Source organism: Notolepis coatsorum (assembly GCF_963971535.1).
Source record: "Notolepis coatsorum genome assembly, chromosome: 4".
NCBI classification, from domain to species: Eukaryota; Metazoa; Chordata; class Actinopteri; order Aulopiformes; family Paralepididae; genus Notolepis; species Notolepis coatsorum.
This window is the reverse complement of record NC_140168.1, coordinates 111,318,248-111,345,035: the sequence shown is the minus strand read 5'-3', so window position 1 is coordinate 111,345,035 and position 26,788 is coordinate 111,318,248. Positions and strand designations below refer to the sequence as shown.

Here is a 26,788-nt window from a genome sequence, read left to right as displayed (position 1 = left end):
GGTGCTGCTGGAGGGGAGGCCAGAGGAGACTGTAGCTGGTGCTGCTGGAGGGGAGGCCAGAGGAGACTGTAACTGGTGCTGCTGGAGGGGAGGCCAGAGGAGACTGGTGCTACTGGAGGGGAGGCCAGAGGAGACTGTAACTGGTGCTACTGGAGGGGAGGCCAGAGGAGACTGTAACTGGTGCTACTGGAGGGGAGGCCAGAGGAGACTGTAGCTGGTGCTGCTGGAGGGGAGGCCAGAGGAGACTGTAACTGGTGCTACTGGAGGGGAGGCCAGAGGAGACTGTAGCTGGTGCTACTGGAGGGGAGGCCAGAGGAGACTGTAGCTGGTGCTGCTGGAGGGGAGGCCAGAGGAGACTGGTGCTGGTGCTACTGGAGGGGAGGCCAGATGAGACTGGTGCTGGTGCTACTGGAGGGGAGGCCAGAGGAGACTGTAACTGGTGCTGCTGGAGGAGAGGCCAGAGGAGACTGTAACTGGTGCTGCTGGAGGGGAGGCCAGAGGAGACTGTAGCTGGTGCTACTGGAGGGGAGGCCAGAGGAGACTGTAACTGGTGCTGCTGGAGGGGAGGCCAGAGGAGACTGTAACTGGTGCTGCTGGAGGGGAGGCCAGAGGAGACTGTAGCTGGTGCTGCTGGAGGGGAGGCCAGAGGAGACTGTAGCTGGTGCTGCTGGAGGGGAGGCCAGAGGAGACTGTAACTGGTGCTGCTGGAGGGGAGGCCAGAGGAGACTGTAGCTGGTGCTGCTGGAGGGGAGGCCAGAGGAGACTGTAGCTGGTGCTACTGGAGGGGAGGCCAGAGGAGACTGTAGCTGGTGCTGCTGGAGGGGAGGCCAGAGGAGACTGGTGCTGCTGGAGGGGAGGCCAGAGGAGACTGTAGTTGGTGCTGCTGGAGGGGAGGCCAGAGGAGACTGTAACTGGTGCTACTGGAGGGGAGGCCAGAGGAGACTGTAACTGGTGCTACTGGAGGGGAGGCCAGAGGAGACTGGTGCTACTGGAGGGGAGGCCAGAGGAGACTGGTGCTGCTGGAGGGGAGGCCAGAGGAGACTGTAGCTGGTGCTGCTGGAGGGGAGGCCAGAGGAGACTGTAACTGGTGCTGCTGGAGGGGAGGCCAGAGGAGACTGGTGCTACTGGAGGGGAGGCCAGAGGAGACTGGTGCTGCTGGAGGGGAGGCCAGAGGAGACTGTAACTGGTGCTACTGGAGGGGAGGCCAGAGGAGACTGGTGCTGCTGGAGGGGAGGCCAGAGGAGACTGTAACTGGTGCTGCTGGAGGGGAGGCCAGAGGAGACTGTAACTGGTGCTGCTGGAGGGGAGGCCAGAGGAGACTGTAACTGGTGCTGCTGGAGGGGAGGCCAGAGGAGACTGGTGCTACTGGAGGGGAGGCCAGAGGAGACTGGTGCTGCTGGAGGGGAGGCCAGAGGAGACTGTAACTGGTGCTACTGGAGGGGAGGCCAGAGGAGACTGGTGCTGCTGGAGGGGAGGCCAGAGGAGACTGTAACTGGTGCTGCTGGAGGGGAGGCCAGAGGAGACTGTAGCTGGTGCTGCTGGAGGGGAGGCCAGAGGAGACTGTAGCTGGTGCTGCTGGAGGGGAGGCCAGAGGAGACTGTAACTGGTGCTACTGGAGGGGAGGCCAGAGGAGACTGTAGCTGGTGCTGCTGGAGGGGAGGCCAGAGGAGACTGTAGCTGGTGCTGCTGGAGGGGAGGCCAGAGGAGACTGTAGCTGGTGCTGCTGGAGGGGAGGCCAGAGGAGACTGTAGCTGGTGCTGCTGGAGGGGAGGCCAGAGGAGACTGTAGCTGGTGCTACTGGAGGGGAGGCCAGAGGAGACTGCGAAATCACGCTTAGAAAGAGCGTATTTGGGCCGTCAGTTTTCTCTTATAAAAGAAAATAAAATCACACAGAAAATCACACAGTCCATTTCATTCAACGCCTTAACATTTTATCTCAGGAATTGGTTGATAGATAATCAAAGCTGATGTGTATACTATGTTGTGGGGATTGAACTGTGTATATAAGGGTTAAATTATGTATGTTATTGCTAATGTGTTTGTACTTGTGTTTTAATCTTTTTTTACACTAGGTATTATTAGCACATTATTTCTGGCAGGGGGACTGCCAATGTAAACTAGCCTTTTGGCTACAATTGGGTACATTTACATTCTATTTTATAAAATGTTCCTTAATGTACGTTGTCCCTCTCTAACAAATAAATTGAAACTGAAACTGAAACTGATAACAGCTTCTGGATATCCGGAGATGGAGCGTGTTTTTGCTCATTTTAAAGGGGCACTTCCCCCCCCCCAAAAAAAACAATGCTGATTTATTATGCACATAATCTCACACATATCCCAGAACTCAACCGTGAACAGTTTAGCTCGCGTTAATTTATTTTGCGGTTATCGAGAGTTTATGAGCTCGAGTCCTCCAGTGATGTCATCAGAGGACGCTGAATCCTCATGTTGTGTCGATTATTACATTTAATTGTGCTAAATTAAATTAGATAGATAAACAATAGCAATAGGGATTCTAATTTAACACTTTCTCTGCCAAGGACGCCTAAACTCGTCATTCCCTGCCATGCTAATTCTGCCAATGACGCCGTAACACGTCATTGAGATCAATATTTCAAAAATCTGTGATCGCAATCATATTTCTCCCCCGGAGACTTGAGATCTACTGTTGATCCCCTCTCAACTCTCCAACGGTTCATCTGGTGGCCGATCGGCGGATCGCCCAAACCGGAAACCGGAAACGGAAGCTGGTGCTCATTCCAATTCGGTCCGATCACTCGCTAATAGTCCCGGGACTCGAGCTAGACACAATGGATAGCAATCCGTTACCAAAAACTCGATAAACAACATGATTTGGACGTATATACCAGCGTTTCCGTTAGCCGGTAATTACCGGTTTTTGACCGGCAAAATCTGTTGAAGTCCGACTTATTTAATATCTCCGGTCTTAATGTCCGGTGAAAATAATTCCCTGAGTCTAAGCACAATTTGATTATTTGAATTGTATTAAAATAGGCTAAAATTAAATAGCCTATGCGATGAACGAAACGATCATTACATTTGTTTCCTCGTTGCTTCTAATAATGACAACGACGTTGTCGGCGAGAGCTTAGTGCTGGGTGTGCGAGTGCATGTGAAGCTGCAGAGCCAGAGAGGCAACGGCACAATGCAGTATTCCATCAGTACTCCAATTCGGCCATTTTCAGCCAATGTTGGGTGGGGGGCGCTGTTGTGCGGTTCCCAGAAAAGAGCCAATAACAGCTAAATCAGCTTCTCTGCAGCGCCATACTCTTTGCAAATAAGTCGTTGCGAGGTGGAGAGAGTCGTCACGCAAACCACGATAATGTTGCCGTCTCTCTGCTTTCTCAGTTCTTCGCTTGATATAATTAATACAAATGTCCAATATAACGGAATTCGTTAGCTCATAAAAATGTGATTATAACAGACTGCTGTTTAGTGTCGGACCGACTGCCCACATACGCGGTCTATTTTAGTTCAAGTCAGCAGCAGCACGGAGTATCGAGGGACTTATTTTATTTGGAATATATTAATTAATGACTGTATACGCAAAAGTAGCCTAGTTTTAAGTAATAATATTATAAATCTACATGCCTTGAGGATGACATTCTTTATTCTAAACTATGACCGGAATTAATCTCATTTGTCCGGTAGATTGAAATCTTGCAGGTCACGGAGACCGACAACAATTTTTTCTAACGGAAACCCTGGTATATACTATTATACAACCTGGAGATGGATCGCATATTTCAACATCCCATAATAGGAACATTTTTGCTCCACGCTCATCGCCCAACGCTACGAGGAAGCTACGGTGAGTTTCAGCGGGTTTTTTTAACGTGTTCGATACAAACTGCTCTAATGATCATATTACCCACACTAGATGAATCATCTAACGTTGGCCACGGAATTATAAACGACCCCCCCCCCCCCATCCGGTCAACATCAGATGATAAGTAGTAACTTCTAGAAGCACGTCCATTTGAAATTTTTTATCTTGCGCCGATCGCTATCAAACTGTATACAATCATCAATATAATGCATTTAGGGCTATAAATCACGTTCTGCAGAAAGCTGCAGAAAACGATAAAAACATACTTATACTTTAGACCGTATTTTAGTATGAATATGTGAATGAAAAAGTATAACGTTGCTACACCCTGAACAATACATATAGGACATTGAATGGGCCATAATAATGGCAATGTAGCAATAGAATTAAAAAAGTTATAGCCCTGCAAAGAAGGGGAACTTCTCCATAGACAAATAGAGCTGGCGTGGGATGGTATAATGATGTACATAAGCCTGGCGAAGAAAGTGTTAATGTAATTTACATTTGTATAATGTTTTTATTATTATTATAACTTTTTTTTAATACTGCTCAGAGTTTTTAGAGTCCGTTCTTCTCCACAAACAATCTAAACAATAAAGCAATCAATCTTTGACTCTCCAAACCACTTGTGTGGCGGGAGCCGTTCAGCCCAGAGCAGTGAGTCCCACTGTGGTACAGTGTGTAAAGCTAAGCCATTAATAACCGTTTGTGCCTGGTCACTGTCCAAGCTGAGTCCACAATGTCAATATTGCCTTTCTTTCCCATCAATCCGCATTAACATCGTAGTCTGTAAAGGGCAGGCCGTCTAAACGTTCGTATTGATATTATATTACGGCCCAGTGTTCCCTGGCGTCTGGGGCTGGGAGATGGTGCCCAGTCCACCACCACACCGCTTCCTCTAGTGCTAGCAGCTGCGCATCTTTTACCTTCCTCTAGGGCTAGCAGCTGCGCATCTTTTACCTTCCTCTAGGGCTAGCAGCTGCGCATCTTTTACCTTCCTCTAGGGCTAGCAGCTGCGCATCTTTTACCTTCCTCTAGGGCTAGCAGCTGCGCATCTTTTACCTTCCTCTAGGGCTAGCAGCTGCGCATCTTTTACCTTCCTCTAGTGCTAGCAGCTGCGCATCTTTTAACTTCCTCTAGGGCTAGCAGCTGCGCATCTTTTACCTTCCTCTAGGGCTAGCAGCTGTGCATCTTTTACCTTCCTCTAGGGCTAGCAGCTGCGCATCTTTTACCTTCCTCTAGGGCTAGCAGCTGCGCATCTTTTACCTTCCTCTAGGGCTAGCAGCTGCGCATCTTTTACCTTCCTCTAGGGCTAGCAGCTGCGCATCTTTTACCTTCCTCTAGGGCTAGCAGCTGCGTCTGCATCTTTTACCTTCCTCTAGGGCTAGCAGCTGCGCATCTTTTACCTTCCTCTAGGGCTAGCAGCTGCGTCTGCATCTTTTACCTTCCTCTAGGGCTAGCAGCTGCGCATCTTTTACCTTCCTCTAGGGCTAGCAGCTGCACACACCTGGACAAGAGGCAGGGGAACTATGTGAGAATGCTATTCATCGACTACAGCTCGGCATTCAATACCATAGTCCCCTCCATACTCATAGCCAAGCTCAGGGACCTGGGCTTGAACTATGACCTCTGCCAGTGGGTCTTGGACTTCCTGACTGGCAGACCCCAGGTGGTGAGAGCAGGCAACTGCACCTCCTCATCCATCACCCTCAACATAGGGGCCCCCCAGGGCTGTGTTCTGAGTCCCCTCCTCTACTCCCTGTACACACACGACTGTGTGGCTCAGCGGAGTAGCAAGACAATCATCAAATTTGCTGACGACACAGTGGTGGTGGGCCTGATCTCTGCCAACGACGAGAGGGCCTACCTGGAAGAGGTCAAGGTCCTGGCGGGATGGTGCCAGGAAAACAGCCTCTCCCTGAACGTCAGCAAAACAAAGGAGATGATTGTGGACTTCAGGAGGTCGGGGGTCAAGGACTACAGCCCCCTCAGCATCGACGGGGCACCGGTTGAGAGAGTCAACAGCTTTAAGTACCTCGGCGCCTACATATCCGAGGACTTGACATGGACCACACACATTGACAGTGTTGTGAAGAAGGCACGACAACGCCTCTACTTCCTCAGGCGCCTAAGGAAGTTCCAAGTCAGTCAGAAGATCCTTAAGAACTTCTACTCATGTACAATAGAGAGCATCTTGACCGGCAACATCACCTCCTGGTTTGGGAATAGCACTGCACAAGACCGAAGCAGACTACAAAGAGTGACACGTTCAGCCGAACGCACAATTGGAGGGGGGCTCCCCACCCTCCAGAACATTTACAACAAGCGTTGCAAGGGCAAGGCTAAGAGAATCATTAAAGACTCCAGTCACCCGAACAACTGCCTCTTTGAACTGCTGCGGTCAGGCAAGCGATACCGGAGTCTCAAGGCGAGCACAGAAAGACTCAGAAGAAGCTTCTATCCCCAGGCCATCAGGCTGCTAAACGAACAATGAATGAACACTACACAACAACAACCACCAAACGCACATAGCACACACATCCACACGCACACACTCACTTTAAACAAACACACTGTAGCACCCACTCCACACACTTTATAGCACACACCCACTTTAAACAAACACACTGTAGCACCCACTCCCCACACTTTATATTTATGGATGAAGGATTGCACTACAACTCGTACACCTTACTGTAAATTGTACCTAAATTGTACCTCATCCCATTTCTGCTTTGCACTAGATAGTACTGTACATTAGTACACTGCATAGTATTGTATATTATATGGTAACTCAGAACATTGTACATATGTCTATACCGAACACTGTGACCTCATTTTCTTCTTCTAAATTACATGCTATACTATGTTATTTGATACTATCTTGTCTAGCACAGTCTCTGGAGCGTAACAGTAAGAAGCATTTTGTATGAAAGTATTCTGTACTTCTGTATGACAACTATTAAAGAAACTTGAAACATCTTTTACCTTCCTCTAGGGCTAGCAACTGCGTCTGCATCTTTTACCTTCCTCTAGGACTAGCAGCTGCGTCTGCATCTTTTACCTTCCTCTAGGACTAGCAGCTGCGTCTGCATCTTTTACCTTCCTCTAGGGCTAGCAGCTGCGCATCTTTTACCTTCCTCTAGGACTAGCAGCTGCGTCTGCATCTTTTACCTTCCTCTAGGGCTAGCAGCTGCGCATCTTTTACCTTCCTCTAGGGCTAGCAGCTGCGCATCTGTTACCTTCCTCTAGGGCTAGCAGCTGCGTCTGCATCTTTTACCTTCCTCTAGGGCTAGCAGCTGCGCATCTTTTACCTTCCTCTAGGGCTAGCAGCTGCGTCTGCATCTTTTACCTTCCTCTAGGGCTAGCAGCTGCGCATCTTTTACCTTCCTCTAGGGCTAGCAGCTGCGTCTGCATCTTTTACCTTCCTCTAGGGCTAGCAGCTGCGTCTGCATCTTTTACCTTCCTCTAGGACTAGCAGCTGCGTCTGCATCTTTTACCTTCCTCTAGGGCTCCATCTTGACACACTGGATAATCGATCCGTTGCCATAACTCAATAAACAACATTATTTGGACGTATATAGTATTATACAACCTGGAAATGGATCGCATAGATCAACATCCCATAATAGAGATCTTTTTGCTCCACGCTCACTCATCACCCAACGGTAAGAGGAGACTGGGGTGAGTTTCAGCGTTTTTGATTATTATTATCCATACAAACTGTTCTGATCTATATCACCCATACTACATGAATCATTTAACGTCGGTCATTTAACGTCGACCCCCCCTCCGGTCACCAGCAGATGATGAGTCATGACGTTTAGGACCTTGTACAATTGACATTTTTTATCTGGCGTCAATCGCTATCAAATTGCATTTGATGATCTAATATATGCATAAATGGCTATAACTCACGTTCTATGAAATACAGCAGAAAACGATAAAAACATATTTATACTCTAGACAGTATTTTTGTATGAATGTGTGAATGAAAAAGTAAAACGTTCCTACATCCTGAACGATAGATAATTGATGTTGAATGGGCCATAGTAATGTCAATTTAGCAATACAATTTAAAAAGTTATAGCCCTGCAAAGAAGGTGAACATCTCCATAGACAAATAGTGCTGGCAGAGAGGCTACAAGGATGAGAATAAGCTCCGGCAGATAAAGGGTTAAATGCCAGTTTGTGTGCATCACAAATTATTGTAAAAAAAAAAAAAAAACACACACAAAAAGTTAAATATTTTCAATATATCAAATGCAAAGTATATTTTTCTGGGGGGGATTATTACAGGCTAGGCATGTGTCAATGATTAGCAACAACACAGATTTTGATGGATTTTTTGTAATGTCAGATTTAACACTTTGGTTGCCTAAGGTTAAATTAATGATATACCATAGATTGCCAGCGCTATTTGTCTATGGAGAAAGTCCCCTTCTTTGCAGGGCTATAACTTTTTAAATTCTATTGCTACATTGCCATTATTAGGGCCCATTCAAAGTCCTATATGTATTGTTCATTGTGTAGCAACGTTAAACTTTTTCATTCACATATTCATAGTAAAGTATGGTCTAATGTATAAGTATGTTTTCATCTCTTTCTGCAGCTTTCTCCAGAACGTGATATATAGCCCCAAATGCATTATATTGATGATGAAATACAGTTTGATGGCAATCAGCGCGATATAAAAAATTCCAACTAGGCGTACTTCTAGAAGTTACTACACGTCATCTGATGTTGACCGGATGGGCTAGGGGGCGTTTATAATTCCGTGGGTAGCGTTATACCAATCATCTAATGTGGGTCAAATGTTGATAATATCAGTTATTATCGAAGACGGTAACGTTACACGCTGAAACTCACCCCAGTCTCCGCGCGCCGTTGGGCGATCATCGTCGAGTAGAAATTTTATCATTATGGGATATATTATTACCCGGTCCATCTCCAGCTTGTATAATGGTATATACGTCCAAATCATGTTGTTTATCGAGTTATTGGCAATCGATCGCTATGTAGTGTGACGAGCTAGAGTGCCGGAACCTATACCGAGTGCCCAGAAGTAATATGGCCGACCAGCAAAACCTCTACTGCGCTTCCTGTTAAGCGGTTGCGCCGATCGGCCACCAGATGGCGCTCCTGAACCGCCAGAGAGCTCAGTGGGTCCTGCTGGTCGATCTCAGGCCAGCGGAGGGACATTATGAATCCGATCGCAGATTTTTGAAATATTGATATAAGGACGCTGTACAGCGTCCCCCGGCAACTTTAGCATGGCCAGCAAAGACGTGAGAAGACGTGTCCCGGCACTCAAAGTGTTAACAAACAATTATTTTCAGAAAAGTGGGAGTATTTCATTTTTTATCTGACATTACAAAAAATCTAAAAATAAAAATGGTTATGATCAGGGCTGAAGTTCAATAAAAGATTTATGACTGTTTAGACTGCATTACTCTCTGTCACATTGATCTCCTGGTTGTTCCCCACTTAGGTTATCTAACTATCGCACCACCACAACTAGAAACACTGGCCTGGCCTGCTTCTAAGTTCAGTGGCCTGACTGCACCAAAAAAAGAAAAAAAATCTTTATTTTTTTTATTATTTTTTATTACAATGTTTCAAGTACCACCAGCAGTACCACCAAGTACCACTAGTGGTACGCGTACCACAGTTTGAGAACCACTGCTCTAGGGCTAGCAGCAGTATTTCTTTTAAATACAGAAAAGGATCACCAAGTTACCATTTCTCAAAAAATATAAATAAATACAGAAAATAAGTGTAACCCAGGTTTCAGATTCATAACTATTTAGTTATAGGAACATAAATAGTTAATGCCATTGAATAAGAATATAAATAGTTAATGATATTGTGTAAGAACATGAATAGTTAATGTTATTGGGTCATATGTATATTCATGTGAGGTTAACAACGCTTTTGACCAAATCCTTTGAATTGCCTCACTGCCCCTTTAAGTGATGACCTCAGAACGTGAGTTAGGTGAGCAGTTCACGCCGAGCCTCAGGCATATGAGATTAGAGATTGACGGAGAATGACCAGATTCTGAATACTGATGGAACCAAAATGAACCAGCACCACGAAATAGTTATCAAACAGTCATAAAAGATTCCCCCAGTTACAAAACCGAAGAGGTTGTTGCCGTTAAAGAACATACCACTTCCAGAAGCGGTTTTGGTGAGTTTCATCAATATTGTGCTGTTTCATTGTCAAATGTACAAAATCGCTAGCTCAATGCTAATCAGCTAATAATGTAGCTTCATCCTGAGTCATGCTAGCGAAGCTCCACGCTCAATTTGGTTAAATGAAAACTAGAAAGAAACCATTTCAGAAGTACTTATAATTGTATTGATATGCTGTATGATAAGAACATATACATTTTGACTGCTTTTGAGAGTTTAATATGGAATGTGAGGAATGTTCGCATGTGCTAGTGCACTTTAGCCTAATTTAGCATAAGTCAAATGGACGTTCCCACGTGCTCTCTGAGGCCCTAGTGTGCCGGCACCCCTGTTGAGAACCGCTGTTCTAAAGTATTGTAGGTGCAATAGAATAAGGCTGCTCTGATCTCCCAATTTATTCTTGTATAGCTACAGTGTAAGACGATAGGCAGCCCTTACCTTTATGTAAAGCTACACTGTAAGACGATAGGCAGCCCTTACCTTTATGTAAAGCTACACTGTAAGACGATAGGCAGCCCTTACCTTTATGTAAAGCTACACTGTAAGACGATAGGCAGCCCTTACCTTTATGTAAAGCTACACTGTAAGACGATAGGCAGCCCTTACCTTTATGTAAAGCTACACTAAGACGATAGGCAGCCCTTACCTTTATGTAAAGCTACACTGTAAGACGATAGGCAGCCCTTACCTTTATGTAAAGCTACAGTGTAAGACGATAGGCAGCCCTTACCTTTATGTAAAGCTACAGTGTAAGACGATAGGCAGCCCTTACCTTTATGTAAAGCTACACTGTAAGACGATAGGCAGCCCTTACCTTTATGTAAAGCTACACTGTAAGACGATAGGCAGCCCTTACCTTTATGTAAAGCTACACTGTAAGACGATAGGCAGCCCTTACCTTTATGTAAAGCTACACTGTAAGACGATAGGCAGCCCTTACCTTTATGTAAAGCTACACTGTAAGACGATAGGCAGCCCTTACCTTTATGTAAAGCTACACTGTAAGACGATAGGCAGCCCTTACCTTTATGTAAAGCTACACTGTAAGACGATAGGCAGCCCTTACCTTTATGTAAAGCTACACTGTAAGACGATAGGCAGCCCTTACCTTTATGTAAAGCTACACTGTAAGACGATAGGCAGCCCTTACCTTTATGTAAAGCTACACTGTAAGACGATAGGCAGCCCTTACCTTTATGTAAAGCTCCACTGTAAGACGATAGGCAGCCCTTACCTTTATGTAAAGCTACAGTGTAAGACGATAGGCAGCCCTTACCTTTATGTAAAGCTACACTGTAAGACGATAGGCAGCCCTTACCTTTATGTAAAGCTCCACTGTAAGACGATAGGCAGCCCTTACCTTTATGTAAAGCTCCACTGTAAGACGATAGGCAGCCCTTACCTTTATGTAAAGCTACAGTGTAAGACGATAGGCAGCCCTTACCTTTATGTAAAGCTCCACTGTAAGACGATAGGCAGCCCTTACCTTTATGTAAAGCTACACTGTAAGACGATAGGCAGCCCTTACCTTTATGTAAAGCTACACTGTAAGACGATAGGCAGCCCTTACCTTTATGTAAAGCTCCACTGTAAGACGATAGGCAGCCCTTACCTTTATGTAAAGCTACACTGTAAGACGATAGGCAGCCCTTACCTTTATGTAAAGCTACACTGTAAGACGATAGGCAGCCCTTACCTTTATGTAAAGCTACACTGTAAGACGATAGGCAGCCCTTACCTTTATGTAAAGCTCCACTGTAAGACGATAGGCAGCCCTTACCTTTATGTAAAGCTACACTGTAAGACGATAGGCAGCCCTTACCTTTATGTAAAGCTCCACTGTAAGACGATAGGCAGCCCTTACCTTTATGTAAAGCTACACTGTAAGACGAAAGGCAGCCCTTACCTTTATGTAAAGCTACACTGTAAGACGATAGGCAGCCCTTACCTTTATGTAAAGCTACACTGTAAGACGATAGGCAGCCCTTACCTTTATGTAAAGCTACACTGTAAGACGATAGGCAGCCCTTACCTTTATGTAAAGCTACACTGTAAGACGATAGGCAGCCCTTACCTTTATGTAAAGCTACACTGTAAGACGATAGGCAGCCCTTACCTTTATGTAAAGCTACACTGTAAGACGATAGGCAGCCCTTACCTTTATGTAAAGCTACACTGTAAGACGATAGGCAGCCCTTACCTTTATGTAAAGCTCCACTGTAAGACGATAGGCAGCCCTTACCTTTATGTAAAGCTACACTGTAAGACGATAGGCAGCCCTTACCTTTATGTAAAGCTACACTGTAAGACGATAGGCAGCCCTTACCTTTATGTAAAGCTACACTGTAAGACGATAGGCAGCCCTTACCTTTATGTAAAGCTACACTGTAAGACGATAGGCAGCCCTTACCTTTATGTAAAGCTCCACTGTAAGACGATAGGCAGCCCTTACCTTTATGTAAAGCTACACTGTAAGACGATAGGCAGCCCTTACCTTTATGTAAAGCTACACTGTAAGACGACAGGCAGCCCTTACCTTTATGTAAAGCTACACTGTAAGACGACAGGCAGCCCTTACCTTTATGTAAAGCTCCATTGTAAGACGATAGGCAGCCCTTACCTTTATGTAAAGCTACACTGTAAGACGACAGGCAGCCCTTACCTTTATGTAAAGCTACACTGTAAGACGATAGGCAGCCCTTACCTTTATGTAAAGCTACACTGTAAGACGATAGGCAGCCCTTACCTTTATGTAAAGCTACACTGTAAGACGATAGGCAGCCCTTACCTTTATGTAAAGCTACACTGTAAGACGATAGGCAGCCCTTACCTTTATGTAAAGCTCCACTGTAAGACGATAGGCAGCCCTTACCTTTATGTAAAGCTACACTGTAAGACGATAGGCAGCCCTTACCTTTATGTAAAGCTACAGTGTAAGACGATAGGCAGCCCTTACCTTTATGTAAAGCTCCACTGTAAGACGATAGGCAGCCCTTACCTTTATGTAAAGCTACACTGTAAGACGATAGGCAGCCCTTACCTTTATGTAAAGCTACACTGTAAGACGATAGGCAGCCCTTACCTTTATGTAAAGCTACACTGTAAGACGATAGGCAGCCCTTACCTTTATGTAAAGCTACACTGTAAGACGATAGGCAGCCCTTACCTTTATGTAAAGCTACACTGTAAGACGATAGGCAGCCCTTACCTTTATGTAAAGCTACAGTGTAAGACGATAGGCAGCCCTTACCTTTATGTAAAGCTACAGTGTAAGACGATAGGCAGCCCTTACCTTTATGTAAAGCTACACTGTAAGACGATAGGCAGCCCTTACCTTTATGTAAAGCTACACTGTAAGACGATAGGCAGCCCTTACCTTTATGTAAAGCTACACTGTAAGACGATAGGCAGCCCTTACCTTTATGTAAAGCTACACTGTAAGACGATAGGCAGCCCTTACCTTTATGTAAAGCTACACTGTAAGACGATAGGCAGCCCTTACCTTTATGTAAAGCTACACTGTAAGACGATAGGCAGCCCTTACCTTTATGTAAAGCTACACTGTAAGACGATAGGCAGCCCTTACCTTTATGTAAAGCTCCACTGTAAGACGATAGGCAGCCCTTACCTTTATGTAAAGCTACACTGTAAGACGATAGGCAGCCCTTACCTTTATGTAAAGCTACACTGTAAGACGATAGGCAGCCCTTACCTTTATGTAAAGTCACGTGTGGCTTTGTAGCAGGAATATCGTGCAGCACTTGACTATAATAACACACATGACTTCATAACTTGGTAATGACGAGTAATTATTGACAAATGCTTTCTCATGTAGGTTTATCTGTGACTTGTCCACAATTACAAATAATATCTTGCATGTTTCTTATCTTATCTTATTTCACAGTAATTACCTTGTAATTTGTGTACCGTAATGTGGAGAGCTACCAAATACTGCCATAGGATTCCTGTGGCATCAGGCTGCCACAGATGAAATGGTGTTTAGGCGGCACAAAGAGCATTGGAACCCTGCGGTGAAGTGTTCTCCAATATGTCAGAGAGGGAGGATTGTTATTTATACAACCAAAGGTCAACTCCGATTGAATTCAACCAGTGGGAGCAAAGGACGAGCCAGAAATACTGAAAAGTCCTTTCTTGAGCTCACGGTCCATTTTTGTACATTTGAAATGTGATGTACTGTAAGTTCAGGGAAGACTTGGCTGACGAGGACCTCCAGCAGTGGAGCGCTCTCGAGGTCGTTATGACAGCTTGTTGGAGTGAGTTTAACTCAACACATTTCCCAGTGACAGGGCCGAGCGACACAGAGAGAGGAACGCACACGGGAGCGGGTGTTAAATGCCCGATCCAGAGTTTTCTCGGGTCATATAGTGTAGGGCAGCGGTTCTCAACAGGGGTTCCGCGGCACACAGGGGTTCCGCGGAGAGCTGTCAGGGGTTCCGCGAGATGCCTGGCAATGTTCTTTAAAAATATAGAATGACAACAGTCTTATTTTGAAAATCCTATAGCAGGTCTCATTTATGCCCACGCGCAGCTCCAGCTATAATAACTAGGCTCCGAAAGCTAGCAACATTAAGGTCATTATGATACTCTTATTTTGAAAATCCGTGGTGTCGTGACTCATATCCGCTCCAGCACACAGCCAATAGGATGCATCTCAGGCAGGCTGAGCAGTGAGCAGTAGCGTCTCTCAGCTCAGACAGCGTCTGGATCTGGAACGCGGACATTGAAACACAGCAAGGGTAGTGTTTTTGCGACCCAAAACAAATCCCTGCTGTTTTATTCCGCAACGGGTCAAATGCATATAACATGCTTTGCAATCCTTGCCATTCCTTTATGACCACGTTGTGTTTAAGACCGGAATTAATGTCCCGTTAGCATAAGCTAACAACAAGCTAAAAGCCCTGTTCAGAGCGACAGAGAACAGCAGAGTGGGGACTTGGAAGGAGGACTGGGGAGGAGGGGGGGGGGGGGGCATTCTCCCTCTATGTGTGTGCGTTTGAAAAGATGATGAAGTCAGACTACTATATTATATTGATAGTAAATGTACTGAGGGTGGACAGACAGATTATGTTGATATTTAAACATAAAAAATACAATACATAAATGTATCCATGATCATCATGCAACATAAAACAATTGCAGGAACGGTTTGGGAGAGGAAGGTGTTTTAGGTTGCGTGTTCCAAAAAAATTACTTAAAGTTTAAAGCTCAATATATCAAAACGTGGCACTTTATAGTGAACAGGCACTTTATAGTGAATCCAAATTCTTTTTGGATTACAGAAAATTATCCCTAAAGTGCTATCTGTTGCAGCTGCACTGTTTTCCATGAAAATACCATATTTGGATAAGTTTGACCATTTCTAAAAATCTGAAAATCATTATTTAATAAAACACAGAAAAGTATCACCAAGTTACTCTGGATAAAAAAATACTTTACAGACAACATTGAGACAAAGCTTCCTGACACATCTCCATCCAAACTCTTGGAAGAACTCATTGAAATCTCATCTGATACCACCTGGAGAGCTAGTTTCAGAGTGTGGTGCTGAGTACCAAGTATCTCATGATGCTGCAGTTAAGGTGTTGATACCATTCAGCCCCACATATCTGTGTGAAGCTGGCTTTTCATCCATGACAGCTCTGAAAACAAAATATAGGGCCAAGTTGAGCCTTGAGGATGACATGCGTGTTGCCTTGTCAAAGATCTCCCCACGTATTGACCGTATTATTAGCCAGCAGCAGCGGACCTCGCATTGAGCTAGAAATGTCCACTGAGTGAACAAGTGCTTATTTTCTGTATTTATTTATATTTTTTGAGAAATGGTAACTTGGTGATCCTTTTCTGTATTTAAAAAAAATACATGATTTTCTGTTTGAGAAATTGTCAAACTTATCCAAATATGCAATTTTTATGGAGAACAGTGCAGCTGCAACAGATAGCACTTTAGTGATCCTTTTCTGTATTTAAAAAAAAAACTTTTGTCATCAGATTCAGACAACTTTATTGATCCCGCGTGGGGCAATTCATATTTGCAGATTCACCAACAAGCAACAAAGACAAACAAACAACAAAACATCTCAACGACAGCACGGCAAATAAAGAGTCATTGTATCATCATTGTAGCAAAAAAGACAGGACCGGGAAAGTCTTTATCGTATGTAGGGGTGCCCTGGAATATTTTATTGAACACAGGGGTGCCTTGGCAGCAGAAAGGTTGAGAACCCCTGGTGTAGGGTATTCGCCTACGTTCTCGGAATAGGTTGATTGGAACCGTGTTAATCCAATGCGAGTCGGGATATGTGTCCGTTTTTTGTGTTTTATGAACGTTACTAACATACTTTATACAACAGCATGCAAATTTCTCGATTCTGATTGGCTGAAACAGTCCATTTACACGTATGTATAGGGACCATTCCACGCTGCTGGTCCCAGGACCCGCCCACAACCGAATCACATCACCACGTCTCCGCCGTGCTGATTCTTCGGAGAAAACTAGATGGCGGACAATAATCTTTAACAAATGGATATGTTGATAGCGTCATAACGACTAAATATAAAGTGATTCTGTCACGGCAAATGTCTTAGTCCTTTAAACAATGTTGGATGATTGTAAAACAAAAGAAAAATTGTGCATTGATTGATTGATTATTTGCAATTTTATTTTAAATTTCTTTTTCCTTCCCCCTGACTGCAGCGCTCACTCTCACACTGTCCGACGCTGGCTCTCCACCCACCCCCACACACACACACACACACGTACACACACACACACACACACACACACACACACACACACACACACGTACACACACACACACACACACACACACACACACACACACACACCCACCCCCACACACCCCCACACACACACACACACACACACACACACACGTACACACACACACACGTACACATTCACATACACACACACACACACACACACCTGTCTGCAACAGCGGGGGAGAATCAGACTGAGAGAGAAGCAGCTGAGTGCTGCGCTGTATTAAGTGAGCATGGTCTATTGAATTGATTGATTGGTTGATTGCTAATTGTATTACTGTACGCCTGGTTTCCAACTGGTTAAGTTTAGGCTAAAAAAATAAATAAAAAAATAGGGCGAAGAAAACCTTTTTTCCTATAGGGCAAAGAAAACATTTTTATTTGTTTGACCTACTTTCTATAGAAGCATCTAAGAATGAAGTTCTATAGAAAGTAGGTCTGCATACCCTTAACAATTGTGTGTATTGAGCCGTACTGTATTGTACCCATTCTGCATCTGGTAATAAAATGTTCAATCAATCATTCCAATAACACACAGTTGGATGTGTTAGTTTGTTGGATCCGTTGGATGCACTTCCGAGCTGCTTCCACATGAGGCAACTTCTCTCAATCATTCCAATAACACACAGTTGGATGTGTTAGTTGGTTGGATGCACTTCCGAGCTGCTTCCACATGAGGCAACTTCTCTCAATCATTCCAATAACACACAGTTGGATGTGTTAGTTGGTTGGATGCACTTCCGAGCTGCTTCCACATGGAGGCAAATTGTCTTTTTTGTTGTTGTGGGAACTACTTTTTCTGGCGGATGGTTTTTTCAATAAATCTTCGATTAATGTGTGTTTATTGTATAGCAATAAGGTTGGATGAGTGTGGCAGTTGTATAAAAGCATTACACCACTTGCAGTCGTGATTTGTGAACAATAAACCATGCCTAGGCGGGTCTAACGACCACCCCTAGGCATGGTTTATTGTTCACAAACCACTCCTGTGCGTGATGTAATGCTTAAGTAAACAAGCCTTTTATGACCACAGAATACAGAGAATACTTGTATCGCGTTTTTGAGACCTGTCCTCATCCCAAACTCCTGCCCTCATCCCAAACTCCTGCCCTCGTCCCAAACTCCCTCGTCCCAAACTCCTGCCCTCGTCCAAACTCCTGCCCTCGTCCCAAACTCCTGCCCTCGTCCCAAACTCCTGCCCTCGTCCCAAACTCCCTCGTCCCAAACTCCTGCCCTCGTCCGAAACTTCTGCCCTCGTCCCAAACTCCTGCCCTCGTACCAAACTCCTGCCCTCGTCCCAAACTCCTGCCCTCGTCCCAAACTCCTGCCCTCGTCCAAACTCCTGCCCTCGTCCAAACTCCTTCCCTCATCCAAACTCCTGCCCTCGTCCAAATTCCTGCCCTCGTCCCAAACTCCTGCCCTCGTCCAAACTCCTGCCCTCGTCCAAACTCCTGCCCTCGTCCAAACTCCTGCCCTCGTCCAAACTCCTGCTCTCGTCCAAACTCCTGCTCTCGTCCAAACTCCTGCTCTCGTCCCAAACTCCTGCCCTCGTCCCAAACTCCTGCTCTCGTCCAAACTCCTGCCCTCGTCCAAACTCCTGCCCTCGTCCCAAACTCCTGCCCTCGTCCCAAACTCCTGCTCTCGTCCAAACTCCTGCCCTCGTCCAAACTCCTGCTCTCGTCCAAACTCCTGCTCTCATCCAAACTCCTGCCCTTGTCCCAAACTCCTTCCCTCGCTTGTCCAAACTCCTGCCCTCGTCCAAACTCCTTCCCTCGTCCAAACTCCTGCTCTCGTCCAAACTCCTGCTCTCGTCCAAACTCCTGCTCTCATCCAAACTCCTGCCCTTGTCCCAAACTCCTTCCCTCGCTCGTCCAAACTCCTGCCCTCGTCCAAACTCCTGCCCTCGGACCAAACTCCTGCCCTCGTCCAAACTCCTGCCCTCGTCCAAACTCCTGCCCTCATCCAAACTCCTGCTCTTGTCCAAACTCCTGCCCTCGTCCCAAACTCCTGCCCTTGCTCGTCCAAACTCCTGCCCTCGTCCTAACTCCTGCCCTCGTCCAAACTCCTGCCCTCGTCCAAACTCCTGCCCTCGTCCCAAACTCCTGCCCTTGCTCGTCCAAACTCCTGCCCTCGTCCTAACTCCTGCCCTCGTCCAAACTCCTGCCCTCGTCCAAACTCCTGCCCTCGTCCAAACTCCTGCTCTCATCCAAACTCCTGCTCTCATCCAAACTCCTGCCCTCGTCCCAAACTCCTGCCCTCGTCCAAACTCCTGCCCTCGTCCAAACTCCTGCCCTCATCCAAACTCCTGCTCTCATCCAAACTCCTGCCCTCATCCAAACTCCTGCCCTTGTCCCAAACTCCTGCCCTCGTCCAAACTCCTGCCCTCGGACCAAACTCCTGCCCTCGTCCAAACTCCTGCCCTCGGACCAAACTCCTGCCCTCGTCCAAACTCCTGCCCTCGGACCAAACTCCTGCCCTCGTCCAAACTCCTGCCCTCGTCCAAACTCCTGCCCTTGCTCATCCAAACTCCTGCCCTCGTCCAAACTCCTGCCCTCGTCCAAACTCCTGCCCTCGTCCAAACTCCTGCCTTCGTCCAAACTCCTGCCCTCGTCCAAACTCCTGCCCTCGTCCAAACTCCTGCCCTCATCCAAACTCCTGCCCTCGTCCAAACTCCTGCTCTCGTCCAAACTCCTGCCCTCGTCCAAACTCCTGCTCTCATCCCAAACTCCTGCCCTCATCCAAACTCCTGCCCTCATCCAAACTCCTGCCCTCATCCAAACTCCTGCCATCGTCCAAACTCCTGCCCTCGTCCAAACTCCTGCCCTCGTCCAAACTCCTGCCCTCATCCAAACTCCTGCCCTCGCTCATCCAAACTCCTGCCCTCGTCCCAAACTCCTGCCCTCGCTCGTCCAAACTCCTGCCCTCGTCCAAACTCCTGCCCTCGTCCAAACTCCTGCCCTCGTCCCAAACTCAGGGCTGTACGCTAAGCGTTTTCACTAGGGGCACACTTGCCCTAGTTTTTAAATAACAATTTTACCATTATTAAAAAAATATGTTCCTCCTGCCTCATTACTGTGGTCCTTTTATTTAACATTTAAGTGCGTTTGTTTTCAGGTTTGTATCTTTTATAATGAACCAACTGAGAGTGTGTAAATCACTAATAGAACAAAAACAACAAACTGTGTGTGTGTGTGTGTGTGCGCACGCTTGTGTAGTGCTCCTTGAATGAGATCACCATTGCATTAATCAGGAGGACAAGAAACTGCATACATTTGTTTCACAATGAAAAGTGCTTTAGAAATCAAATGAATTATTATTATTGTAAATAACCCCATGAAAGGTTTATTATTTTTATGGGTAATTACCTGCTTCATATTTGTGATGTTACTGGTTTCAGTGTGTGTGTAACTGAGGGGTACAATTCCCTGACTGTATTGAATAAGTATGGTATCATTAAACCACTACTGAGTTATGTACTTTACTACTGGCCATACAGTACACAGGTATATGTGATGAACACCCACACAATAACACGGCTTAACAAAGAAAGTCCTATTTGGAATATTTATTAGAAGAGCATCAATATTATCTTACAGTATTGAGAATTAGAGTCGCGCTTGTAAGGCGAAGAATGTGCATGAATAGGTCAAGAGCGTAAGTCCATGAGCATATTACGAAGGGGATAATTAATACCACCTGTAGCATAAGAATTATATAAGGTACACTCGTAGGTCAGCTGGAGATACTAGGGGGGTTCCCTCCGGTTGTAAGCCAGCAGGGGAGAGGATTTGTCGGAAGCAAAAGTCTGGATCAACGAGGAATAAAGAGACTCCAGGTACAGGAGACGGTGCAATAATCCCTTGGTCCGTAGACAAAGCAACAGCTATTCTCCGGTATGCACTGCCGCATGGATGAAAGCTAGCCAGCCTCTGAGTCCTAGAGGCGGGCTCGACGGGGCTCCTCACAGGGTAAATCCCACACGGTAGTGGGGGTAGACGGTTCTCTGCTCCAGCAGCCACAGGACCAAAGCAATATAATCCAGCCGAAAAGGGCTCTGCATTCGTCGGTGTAGGTTATCCAGTGTACATATCCACCCGGTTCTCGTCTAGGGCTCCTCGGATGGCGGCACAAGGTTAGACCGCCCAGCCTGGATAAGCACACTAGCTCGGTACGATGAAACGTTGGTAATGCTGGTCACTGTAGAACGGTAGCCGCACGATACACTATACATAATAGACTATTACTTAATAATAGAATAGGTCGAACTCGACGATACAGCGTTAAACTCTGACACTTCAGCTATCAATTCGCACGCGGTCTCAAGGCTCTATTTTGGGGCAAAACGGGCCCACTTCACCGCACGTTGTATCGTGGTGAAGGCTTCTGCTTTTAGTTACTAAGGTGCATCTGTATCCACCTGCGCCGTATTTATACGTAAGGTGAATAATCTAGTACCAGCCTTATTTCTGTCTCGTATTACTGCGCAAACCTGGGCATGTTGAGACATGTCTTAGCGGTGACTTTGAACTAGACATTGGGGGGTATGGCCGTCCAATAGGAGAACGAATATTATGGTCTGGCCTGTACTAGGTAAAGGGATATTCCGTGTATATGTACAAAGAATATACAAGGGATATCAGACGATATACAAATACTATACAATATATCTCAAGTAATAAATATATATATTCGGTTTAATCTGACCCTTTGTAACAGTGTGCCTAAAGTGATCAATGTGTTGGGCCGTTTATAGAGATCTATGCCAATTAATGTTTATGTATATCCGGGACTTTTTTTATAAGAATTGAGAGGTATTTTTATATGTGACCTTTATTTTGAAAACCGTGTTGCGACGCAACCTTATTTACATTTGCGCTTTTGACAGTGAAATGTTCAGTCCAACTTAGCTCGAAGGAAAGACTCTAATCAAAAAGGTTTAATTGACCCGTATGAGGCTCTTACGGTAGGACTTTGATTGTTTATAGAAGTGGAATGTAATACTATGCAAAACGAGCAATAAACAGTGATTTTACCAGCAGTATAGTTGCAAGCCACTTTCATTTCATATACGGGGAACCGTGACAATTATTAGTATTATTTTATTTGCATATTGTCTCATTATTAGATAGATAGATAGGTTGATACTTTATTGATCCCCGTAGGGAAATTTAAGTAGACAGTATTTCACGTCCTAATAGTGGGCTACTACTACTCACCTAATGCATGGCTGAACCTGAACGTTAGAAGTGTCCGTGTCCCCGTCAATCAATCATCACATCATCACGTCAATCATCATCATCTTATCATCTCTCCACATCGGACGTGGTTGTCATAAGATGGACTGATATCCACTCCGTTCTTCTTGCAGAGCTAAATTAGCGCCTTAAACTTATTGAAAGGAAGATGCCACATTCAGTTTCGATTTGATTGTTCGCTAGGAATTATGGGATTTGGTGTTGGATGTATAGACTCTACGCAGACAGGGACATGGTCTTTAATCGCACGATAGACTACAACTACCAAGTGGCCCAGATTCACTCCACACGCAAATATTTTTTCCACACAGGCTATCGCTGTTGCCGACAGATTCTTTCATAGCACCACGACATTGTGTCGCACTGTACAGTACAGCCCTGGTTGTAGGCTAATGTTTTACTATTTTTTTTATCCAATTTGTATGGATTAATTTAGGCGTGAAATGCAAATGAAGGGTTAAATCACTACTCGCAAGCTTGCCCCCAGATATTATTTTCCACTCGCACCGGCCAAATTAGGGGGCAATTTGCGATCATCTCGTCGCAGTGTACAGCCCTGAAACTCCTGCCCTCACTCGTCCAAACTCCTGCCCTCGTCCCAAACTCCTGCCCTCGCTCGTCCAAACTCCTGCCCTCGCTCGTCCAAACTCCTGCCCTTGCTTGTCCAAACTCCTGCCCTCATCCAAACTCCTGCCCTCATCCAAACTCCTGCCCTCGTCCCAAACTCCTGCCCTCGTCCAAACTCCTGCTCTCATCCAAACTCCTGCTCTTGTCCAAACTCCTGCCCTCGTCCAAACTCCTGCCCTCGTCCCAAACTCCTGCTCTCTTCCAAACTCCTGCTTTCATCCAAACTCCTGCCCTCGTCCAAACTCCTGCCCTCGTCCAAACTCCTGCCCTCGTCCAAACTCCTGCCCTCGTCCCAAACTCCTGCCCTCGTCCAAACTCCTGCCCTCGTCCAAACTCCTGCCCTCGTCCAAACTCCTGCCCTCGTCCCAAACTCCTGCTCTCTTCCAAACTCCTGCTTTCATCCAAACTCCTGCCCTCGTCCAAACTCCTGCTTTCATCCAAACTCCTGCCCTCGTCCCAAACTCCTGCCCTCATCCAAACTCCTGCCCTCGTCCAAACTCCTGCCCTCATCCAAACTCCTGCCCTCGTCCAAACTCCTGCCCTCGTCCAAACTCCTGCCCTCATCCAAACTCCTGCCCTCGTCCAAACTCCTGCCCTCGTCCCAAACTCCTGCTCTCATCCAAACTCCTGCCCTCGTCCAAACTCCTTCCCTCGTCCAAACTCCTGCCCTCGTCCAAACTCCTGCTCTCGTCCCAAACTCTGCTCTCGTCCCAAACTCCTGCCCTCGTCCAAACTCCTGCCCTCATCCAAACTCCTGCCCTCGTCCAAACTCCTGCTTTCATCCAAACTCCTGCCCTCGTCCAAACTCCTGCCCTCGTCCAAACTCCTGCTCTCGTCCCAAACTCTGCTCTCGTCCCAAACTCCTGCCCTCGTCCAAACTCCTGCTCTCATCCAAACTCCTGCTTTCATCCAAACTCCTGCCCTCGTCCAAACTCCTGCTCTCATCCAAACTCCTGCCCTCGTCCAAACTCCTGCTCTCATCCAAACTCCTGCTCTCGTCCCAAACTCCTGCCCTCATCCAAACTCCTGCCTTCGTCCAAACCCCTGCTCTCATCCAAACTCCTGCCCTCGTCCCAAACTCCTGCCCTCGTCAAACCACTAGAGAACGAAACTGTATTTAAAAAATAATAATTGGTGGTCCGACAATCCATTCATTTGGATCGCCAACTGAGATTACTAAACATACAAACTGTATCTATAGCACCTTTAAATACTATGCCATCTCCTCCTTCTCCTCTTCCTCCTTCTCCTCTTCCTCCTCCTCCTCCTTCTCCTCTTCCTCCTCCTCCTCCTTCTCCTCTTCCTCTTCCTCTTCCTCCTCCTCCTTCTCCTCCTCCTCCAGGTAGTCTCTCAGTGCGAGAGGTCGCTGAAGTCCTGGAGCAGGAGACCCTGCTGGTCTTGAAGAAGGAGTGTGGAGGTCTCCAGACACTTCTGAAGAACAACCACCAGGTGTTCAGAGGTAGGCCTGAGGTTCATACAACCACCAGGTGTTCAGAGGTAGAGGCCTGAGGTTCATACAACCACCAGGTGTTCAGAGGTAGAGGCCTGAGGTTCATACAACCACCAGGTGTTCAGAGGTAGAGGCCTGATGTCCATACAACCACCAGGTGTTCAGAGGTAGAGGCCTGAGGTTCATACAACCACCAGGTGTTCAGAGGTAGAGGCCTGAGGTTCATACAACCACCAGGTGTTCAGAGGTAGAGACCTGAGGTTCATACAACCACCAGGTGTTCAGAGGTAGAGACCTGAGGTTCATACAACCACCAGGTGTTCAGAGGTAGAGGCCTGAGGTTCATACAACCACCAGGTGTTCAGAGGTAGAGGCCTGAGGTTCATACAACCACCAGGTGTTCAGAGGTAGGCCTGAGGTTCATACAACCACCAGGTGTTCAGAGGTAGAGGCCTGAGGTTCATACAACCACCAGGTGTTCAGAGGTAGGCCTGAGGTTCATACAACCACCAGGTGTTCAGAGGTAGAGGCCTGAGGTTCATACAACCACCAGGTGTTCAGAGGTAGAGGCCTGAGGTTCATACAACCACCAGGTGTTCAGAGGTAGGCCTGAGGTTCATACAACCACCAGGTGTTCAGAGGTAGAGGCCTGAGGTTCATACAACCACCAGGTGTTCAGAGGTAGAGGCCTGAGGTTCATACAACCACCAGGTGTTCAGAGGTAGAGGCCTGAGGTTCATACAACCACCAGGTGTTCAGAGGTAGAGGCCTGAGGTTCATACAACCACCAGGTGTTCAGAGGTAGAGGCCTGAGGTTCATACAACCACCAGGTGTTCAGAGGTAGAGGCCTGAGGTTCATACAACCACCAGGTGTTCAGAGGTAGAGGCCTGAGGTTCATACAACCACCAGGTGTTCAGAGGTAGAGACCTGAGGTTCATACAACCACCAGGTGTTCAGAGGTAGAGGCCTGAGGTTCATACAACCACCAGGTGTTCAGAGGTAGGCCTGAGGTTCATACAACCACCAGGTGTTCAGAGGTAGAGACCTGAGGTTCATACAACCACCAGGTGTTCAGAGGTAGAGGCCTGAGGTTCATACAACTACCAGGTGTTCAGAGGTAGAGACCTGAGGTTCATACAACCACCAGGTGTTCAGATGTAGGCCTCAGCCCACGGTTCATACAAGGAGCTTAAAGAGCTTGGAGTGCTTTGATTTAACTTCTTAAATATGAAGTACCGTAAAACCTGGAAAATCAGCCTCTTGTGAGACTTTTAAAAGACACACACACACACACAAACACACGCAATGTGTTTATTATTATATAATATATTCAGAAAATGCCTTCCTCATTAGATTCAATGAATTAAAGTTTTGTCGACTGAGTGAAAGGGTTTTGAATTGCTTCTATTGGACCGAGCTTTATGCTGAGTGGATATTTAACTGGCTTTATTCACAGTCAACTCAAAGGAATATTAATGATTATACTTAATCCCAAAGCTTTATGACCTAACTTTAAATTGACCCGCACGCACACACACACGCACGCACACACATGCACGCACGCACACACACACACACACACACACACATTCACTCACACATACACACTCACTCACACATACACTCACACACACACACACACACACACACACACACACACACACACACTCACTCACACACACACCACCCGTGATCCACCCAACCCCCTGTGTTGTTCTCCCAGTGGAAGGGGGCAGGGTCCACATCCGGGACTGGCTGGCAGGACCCCCGCAGCGGGAGCGGCGCAGGTCGGCTGCCAAGCGGAAGCCTTTGGACCCCGGAGCTTTGAAGACCCGCTCCTGCTGGTTCCACGCCCACCACCCGCAGGGCTGCCCCCTGCAGGCGAACGACTGCGCCTTCGCCCACGGCCCCGACGACCTCCGACCTTCTACCAGACCGCTGAAGAAGATTAAGAACTCTGCCCTTTTGATCGGGTGATTGTTCTGTACCTGTTTTTTTTAGTTTTTCCATTTTCAATTAGTTTCATATTATATTGGCGATGATGGCCCTCCCATGACCTTTCACCTCCCATGACCTTCTGAAACGGCAAGAGATGAAAGCTCAACAAAAAGAAAGCAAACCCTCCGCCCCTTGCTCCTAAAGTTTAACCCTATCACCCTCCACCTCTTCTCTCACCCTCCACCCCTTCTCCTCAACCCTATCACCCTCCACCCCTTTCTCCTCCACCCTGTCACCCTCCAACCCTATCATCCTCAACCCTGAACAAACTCCAAGAGTGGTAACACCAAGCTGAGGCTCATACCATCACTCTTCCACTCTTCACTGTGCTATCAAATAAAGCAGAAATGCCCTAAACGGGAAAGAATGTATATAAATGTGTGTGTGTGTGCATATGTATCAGCGTTGTAGTCGAGTCACTATATATTGAGTCCGAGTCGAGTCTCGAGTCCCCAGTGTTCGAGTCCGAGTCCAAGTCATCAAGGTTGAGTCCACTCCACTCTGGCCGTCAAAGAGCCGACGTACACATAAAAAAGTTCTACATTAACTCATTGGGCGCCAAAAACGTAATATCTCGTGTTTTGCTGCCAACGCTTGAGCAC

The 26,788-nt window shown here is 46.4% G+C and overlaps 1 protein-coding gene across 1 annotated transcript in view; it reads left to right on the top strand.

Moving 5' to 3' along the window:
- trmt44 (tRNA methyltransferase 44 homolog) overlaps window positions 1–26,534 on the top strand; it is a 107,763-nt gene extending 81,229 nt beyond the window's left edge. Inside the window, exons 11-12 of the mRNA XM_084311797.1 lie at window positions 24,079–24,195; window positions 25,912–26,534. Of these exons, the coding sequence (XP_084167923.1) occupies window positions 24,079–24,195; window positions 25,912–26,165 (371 nt within the window). The 3' untranslated portion in view covers window positions 26,166–26,534. The remainder of the gene's footprint in view (window positions 1–24,078; window positions 24,196–25,911) is intronic.
- Window positions 26,535–26,788: the final 254 nt, after the last annotated feature.